At 35.6% G+C, this 10000-nt stretch overlaps 2 protein-coding genes across 2 annotated transcripts in view; one reads left to right on the top strand and one right to left on the bottom strand.

The window, feature by feature from the left end:
* LOC106883628 (thioredoxin-related transmembrane protein 1) overlaps positions 1-10000 on the top strand; it is a 310837-nt gene that overhangs the window by 175461 nt on the left and 125376 nt on the right. The window lies entirely within an intron of this gene.
* The window catches only part of LOC128251557 (uncharacterized), a 7232-nt gene continuing 1564 nt past the window's right edge, over positions 4333-10000 (bottom strand). The window contains exons 2-3 of the mRNA XM_089345936.1: positions 7267-7686; positions 4333-5343 (exon numbers count right to left, since the gene is read on the bottom strand). Of these exons, the coding sequence (XP_089202062.1) occupies positions 5002-5343; positions 7267-7686 (762 nt within the window). The 3' untranslated portion in view covers positions 4333-5001. The remainder of the gene's footprint in view (positions 5344-7266; positions 7687-10000) is intronic.

Genomic DNA, 10000 nt, shown 5'->3' with positions numbered 1-10000 from the left:
ATATATATACATAAAACGCAGTCACACACGCTGATAAAAACGCTTCGTATATATTTAGATTGGCGAATCCTCATGTGGAGATTGTGAAATCACCTCTCATTCTTTAAACACCGTCATAAAGCTAATATCGTATCTCTCGCGGAAAAAGGTGTGAGAATAAAGGAACAATAAAAATCAGTTTGAGATTGCATTGAGTATAGTTAGGAGAGCCCTACCGTATTAAATAAACAAAAAACAGGTACGGCTGCAGATTATGCTGCACGGAATTGAATGAAAAATTAAAATATCAAAGTAATCTACTTAGGCTTAACTATCCGTATGATACTAGAAGAGTGTTTGTGTACTTTAAACGCGTTTTGCAATGTCTACGGATTTCCGTTTATGTTTTATTTACAGAAAGTTAGGTAGTTACTACAATTTAACCCCAGGAAAACATCTTTTCCAGCTGGTTAACAACACACAATCTGTGTCCGATATATCGGACACAGATTGTGTCCGATTGTTTCCAAATGACTCCACTCCAGCTTGGCATGACCAGTAAACCATGGTTTCTGGGTCTTTACTGTTCATCAGTACTGGACACTTGCCTGCTAGAGATGGCAGTCACTCGCTCCTTTTCACAATATATAAACAGAGAAGCAGCAGACAACCGCTGATCTGGTAACGAGTTCGACTGCAGCCGGCAAGTCCAGGAGTCCCACCAGGATTCATTGTCTGCTTCGGCATGATTTCTACTGCTGGATGCCTTTCCTAATGTCAACCACTTCAGATAGTGGACTGATACTTCTTATGTAGCACCAGTGTTTTTTTTGTTTTTTGTTTTTACGTGGAACCAGCACCATTAATTCTTATGTAGGACCGGTACCAGTGCTGTTTGTGACATCGTCACCAGCGCTTTTTACGTTGTACCAACACTATTGTTTTTTATATGGACCCAACACAGTGCATTTTATGTGGAATCAGCACCAGTGCTTTGTATATGACCTCCATAACCAGTTCTTGCTATGTGGCCCCATCACCAGTTCTTTTTATGCGGCTCCACCACTAGTGTGTTTTCTGTTGTCCAATCACCAGTGTCTTTTATGTGAATCCATCACCCGTGCTTTTTACGTGGCACTAACACCAGTGTTTCGTACGTGGCACCAGCGCCGATAGGGTCACCAGATATCTTGTACAACAAAGACTCCTCGACTAGGAGTGAGGTATAGCATTGAGGTTGTGTAGCTTTGTACCAGTTGAGGGATTAAAGGTATAGAACGGAGAGAGACTGGTGTCTTGAGATAGAGTAGATACACGAATACTCCAGTTAGAAAAGAAAAGAAAACACATCGTTATATTATAAATTAAATATTTTATTTTATTTCATTCGATTTTACATTAGTCTTTCCATTTTTAAATACATTTTTGTATGTTTAAATAACAAAATACATCGTTTTAATAAATAGTAGAAAAAATATACATATTTAATAATCTAGAAACATCACACACCCTATATATATCAATGGTATAAATACACGCATACGCCCATACATAGATACATGTACATACATATAGACACACGCATATGTGTTTATATATATATATATCCATATGTACAACAGGAAATAAAAGACAAGAATGGAGAAATGAACCTCAGAAAATTAACTCCTTTGGGGGAACAATAAAAATACGTAACACATTAAGTGATGCACATGTTTTAGACTCATGAATCTTGTTTATTGAAAAGAAGCCTATTTATTGTTTAAATCAGGGGCGGGGAGAACCCCGCCCGCGGGCTCAATTGCGCCTGGAAACCCAATTTATTTCGTCTGCAGGCTGGTATGCTCGTACATAGGAAATATATTAGATTTTTCAATTATAAAATTTATACACTATCTGTATGCCTATTTGCGACATGGGTCGCGTTTCTACTACAACCTAAACGGTTACACTCGAACAGAAAATCGTCCGGTAATTGCCATTTGAATGGAAATTTTGTTTTTACTATGAAACACATATTGCTAGGTTTGTACCACCCCTTGAGACCCAACTACACTAGTTGAAATATATAGAAACCTTATAAGTAATATAAACGTCCTGAATTCACTGGCGGCGTTAATGAAGATGTTATGTGTTAATTTAATGTGTTAAACTTATCTTTATTAATGTATATCGAATTATACATAGTTATATATACAAGATTTGTGGCTGTGTGGTAAGTAGTTTGCTTACCAACCACATGGTTCCGGGTTCAGTCCCACTGCGTGGCACCTTGGGCAGGTGTCTTCTGCTATAGCCTCCAGCCGACCAAAGCCTTGTGAGTGGATTTAGTAGACGGAAACTGAAAGAAGCCCGTCGTATATATATGTATATATATATATGCATGTGTGTGTATATGTTTGGGTGTGTATATGTTTGAGAGACGGAAAGAGAGAGCGAGATAGACAGAGACAGACAGACAGACAGGCATATGCGCAGACATGACAAAAGGAGGAGAAAAAGAAAGAACTCGATGCATGTACCAGAGTACAGATGTAAATTTGAATCTAATGACATTTTGTTGTCATGGATGGAGAGAGAATTGTCACCTTTAAATATAGACACGTGACCGTCCGTGATTGCGCACGCGCGTATTTGATTCCCGATATGTGTATGTATATTATATAAATAGATACACGTTTATATATGTAAATGAATATATACATGTAGATATATATATATATATATATATATATATATATATATATATATATATATATATGTATACATATATATATATGTGTGTGTATATATATATATATATGTATACATATATATATATGTGTGTGTATATATATATATATATATATATATATATATATATATATATGTATATATATATATATATATATGTATATATGTATATATATATATATATATATATATATATATATGTATATATATATATATATATATATATATATATATATATATATATATATATATATATATATATATATATATATATATATATATATATATATATATGTATATATATATATATATATATATATATATGTATATATATATATATATATATATATATATATATATATATGTATATATATATATATATATATATATATATATATATATGTATATATATATATATATATATATTATATATATGTATATATATATATATATATATATATATATATATATATATATATATATATGATATTGTATATATATATATATATATATGATATTGTATATATATATATATATATATATATATATATATATATATATATATGATATTGTATATATATATATATATATATATATGATATTGTATATATATATATATATATATATATATATATATATATATATATATATATATATATATATGATATTGTATATATATATATATATATATATATATATACATTGCGTTTTTCCAATAAATAGTATTGCATTGCTCAAAGTAAGTAAAGTCGAAAATAGAAGATCAGTGTTGGCGTAAAAGAGACAGCCTAGGATTAAATTTCTACTCTAGCATAATGTTTACGCTGTTCTTTTTGGTTTTTGTTTTTTTTAAATTTTGTTTTGTTTTGCTTTGAGAAGAAAGTGGGTTGAGTGGAATTTGTTTGTTAACAAATTATTTTAAAAATTGAAAAAAAAAAAAAATCGTTAAAAAAATACTACAAAAAGAATACAAACGGACAAACCACTAACCAAATTGATAAAAAATATAGAATATTATAAATATATATCTAAAATTTTCAGAAAATATAAGTTAGTATTGTTCGTTGTAAAATTTTCGAAAATTGGTATATTTTTTTTTTTATATTGCCATTTCTTTGCATACATATATGCATATATATATATAAAATTTATTAATGAGGGTAGAAATTGATATTAATCAATTAAAACCAGTGGTCTAGCTTATTAAAAACATCCGAAGATTAAAATTATATTACATACAAAAATAAGAGGAATGACCAGCAAAAGTGGACTCCTATATGCTAGAAATCGGTCTACGCTGACGATCCTGCAGATATTTACTTATGTAAATTTTAACAGGTGAAACCATGGTACGTAGGTTAATCGTTTTTTTATTTAGTATTTTTCCATTTGTCTTGCCCTTTTACAGTCTGTTGTGTCGCTGAATTTTTACTGAGAACATATTTTTTTCGTGGTTAGATGATTCGGCATCTATTTCTAGCATATAGGAGTCCACTTTTGCTGGTCATTCCTCTTATTTTTGTATATATATATATATATATATATATATATATATTATATTCAAATTTCGGTTTGAAAATCATTGTTCGTTGTTGTTGTTTAGCCAGAGATTCAAATCATGAGAGAAAGAGAGAGAGAGAAAGAGAGAGAGAGAGAGAACTGACCCGTGTGAGCCGGTTTCTTGAAATGTATTTTTAAAAAAAACTAGTTTTTAAAAAAAATTGTTATAGTTTTATTTAAAAAATTGTTCCCTATATTTAGAAGTGCCCCGAAGCAACACGTCTATCATTTGTTTTTTGTTTTTTCTAGAGAAAGAGAGAGGGAGAGAAGGAAAGTGAAATTTCTCTGCTATTTCTAGCAGTTTTAAGCTATTTCAAACATGTCTTCCATGTTTTGATTATGGCGTGATTTAAATAAAAGCAATATTTATTATTTAGTGATGATGATGATGATAATGGTCATCATCATCATTATCATCATCATCTTTAAGTGATTGAGAGTACGTTTATAAATGCATACACACACACACACACACACACAAATACATATCTTCTTTCTCCCGTACACTTTCTGTGCTTTCTCGTTTTTCTGTTTCGACGTTTTGACTTTGGACGATCTCTCTCTCTCTCTCTTTGCCCTCTGCTTCACGTCCAAAGAAATGGGTGACCAGAAGTAGAATTGTTACTGCGGTAAGCATTGACCGCGCAGCCGAATATCATGTCGACTGATAAAAATGTAAAAAATGCCCTTGAGATTGTGGTTCTGAATCGCTTCATATTACTTCTAATTCTATTCCTGACTAGTAGCACCTGCCGTTGTGTCTAAATTTACTCTCAAAACACAAGCCACTGTTTCATTATAGAGTTTTGGCTCATAATTGCAGTAGTTTCCTATACAAATGCCATCAGAACGTTTAGCAAACATGACGATCTCCTTGAATACAGGTTTGCAGCGTTCGTAGTCTCTGCAGACGGCTCTTTCGAAGACCCGCGGGATGCGGTTATCGTCGATATGCCGAACCCAATCCCATTGGCATTCGGCGAAAGAGTTGGCCCTGTCCTCACCGATTGGTTCCAGATCGGAATCAGTTGTTCTTCTGTTGAAGAATTTTAATACTGCTTCTGAGAACTTCTGCAAATCGAAAGAAAAGAAAAGAAAATTTAATCGTTTGCAAGCGAAAATAATAATAATAATAATAATAAATAATAATAATAATAATAATAATAATAATAATAATAATAATAATAATAATAATAATAATAATAATAATAATAATATCAAACATCACCACCCCTGGTTATTTTTTATGCATAGACGCAGGAGTGGCTGTGTGGTAAGTAGCTTGCTTACCAACCACATGGTTCCGAGTTCAGTCCCACTGCGTGGCACCTTGAGCAAATGTTTTCTACTATAGCCTCGGGCCGACCAAAGCCTTGTGAGTGGATTTGGTAGACGGAAACTGAAAGAAGCCCGTCGTATATATATATGTATATATATCTATATATGTGTGAGTAAAAATAAATACAAAAAAAAAGGGTTTTGTATGATCGTGTATAGAGGAATATATTATTTTATTTAAAAGAGTTCCAACTCTGTCTGTTTTTTATGTTTTTTATTTATATTCTTGTAAAATTTATGTGGGATATAGAATATGGAATATGTCTTATTGAATATATGAAATATTGAGTGTTCAATATAAAGGATTAAATATATATAAAGGATTAAATATATATAAAGGATTAAATATATATATAAATATATAAAGGAGAATATGTATTTTCTATACCTTGTGGTATTTCATCATGGCCGGTATGACAGACTGTAACAGACTATGTATATATGTGCGTGTATATATTTGTGTGTATGTGTTTGTCCCCCTAGCATCGCTTGACAACCGATGCTGGTGTGCGACATTTAAGCTTGTTCATATATAAATCCACAAGCGCGCACACAGACACACACACACGTTCGGTCGCAAATTCACATTTAAGATTTTAGATGAGTCGCGAACCTTAATATTCATTAGACCAGGTCATCAGCAAAGCAATGAAGAAGAAAACAAGATACGAGGGGATACCCCCAAAGTAATCGGAAACGTTCCCGTTGTAGTTCGGGCTTCCGCCGGTGAGAAGACACTTTATGCAACCCTCAGGCATCAGTCAGCCAACCGGCGTCCCCTCAGGCATCAGTCAGCCAACCGGCGTCGTCCAGTCGAGTCGTACTGCTACATGTTGTGTCTTTTGCTTTGCAGTGTATCTTCCCTGTTCGTCGATTTTTTGCGATGGCTGAAACGATGGAACAGCGTGCTTCCGTGGAATTCTGTTCTCTGCTGAGGAAAAGGGCAGCCGAAACAGTTACCATGCTTCAAACAGCTTACAAGGACACTGCTATGAGCGAAACACAAGTTTACACAATTTTAGGAATGGTCAGTTGTCGTTTGAAAAGAAACAACGGAGGCGTCAGAAAGCATCACTTTGCAAGAGTTGCAGCGTTGCTTCGAACAGTGGAAAACGCGTCTGGGCCGATTCAGTGCTTCAAATGGAGAATATTTGAAGGCGATAAAAGTATAAACATGTAAAATTAAGTGATTATAATAACAGCAAAATTCTGGTTTCTTTTGGGTACCCCCTCGTATATAAAAAGAAAGTGGAGGCGCAATGGCCCAGTGGTTAGGGCAGTGGACTCGCGGTCATAGGATCGCGGTTTCGATTCCCAGACCGGGCGTTGTGAGTGTTTATTGATCGAAAACACCTATAAGCACCACGAGGCTCCGGCAGGGGATGGTGGCGAACTCTGCTGTACTCTTTCACCACAACTTTCTCTCACTCTTACTTCCTGTTTCTGCTTTGTGCCTGTAATTCAAAGGGGGTCAGCCTTGTCACGCTGAATATCCCCCGAGAACTACGTTAAGGGTACACGTGTCTGTAGAGTACTCAGCCACTTGAACGTTAATTTCACGAGCAGGCTGTTCCGTTGATCGGATCAACTGGAACCCCTCGACGTCGTAAGCGACGGAGTGCCAACAACAATAAAAAGAAAAAACCAAGGACTTACATGTATTTTTGTTTCGGTTTGCAATAACTTGTCAGGTCGTCTTTGAACACACGTCGTATTTATAGTGACTACTTCAATAGTGTAGGGCACGAAATCATCCCGATACTCGCTCTTCAGGGCGGAAGCGTTGCCTGGAACCAACATATGGACCTTTTTGGTCGACTGTCCGCACTGGCCCCCTAAAGATTTGCAGCGGCCGTGGTATACATATTTCGGGTAGCGCGATTTATCGTCTGAACGATTTACCACGGTTTCACATGGGGTGACCAAATGAGGCTTCTCTTCGTTGACATCCTCGAGTGAATTGTAAACAAATGCATCAAACTGTGTGCGATGGGCGTTGTACGATCTGATGAATAAGTCGGATTTCACTTGCAGGTTGTTACAACACCACGTGATCAGAGTAAGCAACAGGATCATCTGGATCGAGAAGAAACAACACATAGATGTACAATCTAATAATATGTATATGTATATATATATATATATATATATATATATATATATATATATAGTTAAATAAAAGAGTAAAAGAGTATATAAACAAGACAGTGGCAGAAATAGTATTAATAACCTCGGAGACGTTACAGCTGTTCTATAATCCACTCATAGTTACATCATCAACTACTACACGTACATATGTAGATAGATACACTCCTCCGGAGTGATTAGAGGCCCGAAGATTTTGTGTCGAATTCTTTTGTGTGTGTGTGTGTATATATATATATATATATATATATATATATATATATATATATATATATATATATATATAGGGGGAGAATTCACAAAAGAAACAAAAGACTAAGACAGGTGGTGTAGACAACAAACAGATGTATTAGTTTAACGCTCGGGAAGTGAAAAAGTCTTTAACATTTCGAGCCTACGCTCTTCCACAGAAAGGAACACAGAAAGAAACAAGGAGAGAAAATAAAGAATGTGTAGTGGCTATCATGGCGAATGGTATATATATATATATATGTATGTATATATATATATATATATATATATATATATATATATATATATATATATATATCAACGGAAGACTGAAACAACATTTTGTATTATTCATTCTCCCTTACATCTGTTTCATTGCTTAATAGGAATTACATAGGTGCACATGTAGAAAATTATGTGAGGCATTTATTAGTAATTCTTCTAGGATGAATAATACCAATTTTTCCGGTCTTCTTTTTTCTTTTCATTTGTATTAAGGTTCGCGACTCATCTAAAATCTTAAATGTGAATTTGCGACCGAACGTGTGTGTGTCTGTGTGCGCGCTTGTGGATTTATATATGGACTAGCTTAAAAGTTGCACACCGTGCGGACTTTTGTAGAGGGCTGATTGGGCCTGCGGCCCAAAACTGAAGGCACCTAAACAGCATGGCTGTAATGACTATATTTATGTGTGTTTGTCATTGTGCTTGTGTTTGTCGCCTTTGGTATGTTTATATCCCTTAGTAGTTCGGCAAAAGTGACCGATAGAATAAGTACTAGGTTGTGATCCAGCATGGCCACAGTCAAATGACTGAAACGTATTAAACAAGGTGTTGGCACTCCGTCGCTTGCGACGACGAGGGTTCCAGTTGATCCGATCAACGGAACAGCCTGCTCGTGAAATTAACGTGCAAGTGGCTGAGCACTCCACAGACACGTGTACCCTTAACGTAGTTCTCAGGGGATATTCAGCGTGACACAGTGTGACAAGGCTGACCCTTTGAATTACAGGCACAACAGAAACAGGAAGAAAGAGTGAGAGAAAGTTGTGGTGGAAGAGTACAGCAGGGTTCGCCACCACCATCCCCTGCCGGAGCCTCGTGGAGCTTTTATGTGTTTTCGCTCAATAAACACTCACAACGCTCGGTCTGGGAATCGAAACCACGATCCTATGACCGCGAGTCCGCTGCCCTAACCACTGGGCCATTGCGCCTCCACATTAAACAATAAAAGAATAAAAGAATAAAAGATTGTACACATGTAAAACGAGAGAAAGGAAAGACTGAAGATATTCAGTTTAATGAATGATGTATATGTATGTGTGTAATCATTTTAGCTGTCATTGGTAAAGTTGTTTAGCCCCAGGTCAGTCTTGACCCAGACAGACCTATGATCAAAGATGTTCCAGATGTGACAAATCCTGTCTTTTATTCCGGCATAGTGTATCTAGGACTACATTATCTAATGTGTCCTTCCTTGTTGTGGTTTAGCCCCAGGTCAGTCCTGATCCAGAAGACTTGTGATCAAAGGTGTTCCAACTGTGACCATCCTGTCTAGGACTACATTATCTATCTCGTTGTTGTTAAGCCCTCCATTTGTGCTGGTCCAACACATCTATGATGAAAGAGGAATTACTTTGTTGTTGTTAAGCCTGCGCGCGTGAGCGAATCAGTCCTGGGGTCGATTTGTTCGACTAAAGCGGTGCTCCCGCTTGGCCGCAGTCAAATGACTGAAACAAGTAAAATGATAAAATACATAACGTGTGTATGTATGTGTGCATGTATGTGTGTACATATATATGTGTGTGTGTGGAGGCGCAATGTCCCAGATGTTATGGCAGCGGACTCGCGGTTTCGATTCCCAGACCGGGCGTTGTGAGTGTTTATTGAGCGAATACACATAAAAAGCTCCACGAGGCTCCGGCAGGGGGTGGGGGATGGAGACCCCTATTGTACTCTTTCGCCCCAACTTTCTCCCTGTTTCTTGAGTAACGCTGCAGTGGACTGGCGTCCC

The sequence above is a fragment of the Octopus bimaculoides genome, chromosome 30 (genome assembly GCF_046866305.1).
Source record: "Octopus bimaculoides isolate indiv1 chromosome 30, ASM4686630v1, whole genome shotgun sequence".
NCBI classification, from domain to species: domain Eukaryota; kingdom Metazoa; phylum Mollusca; class Cephalopoda; order Octopoda; family Octopodidae; genus Octopus; species Octopus bimaculoides.
Note: the sequence above shows the minus strand (reverse complement) of the source record. Positions and strands in the feature narration are given on the sequence as shown.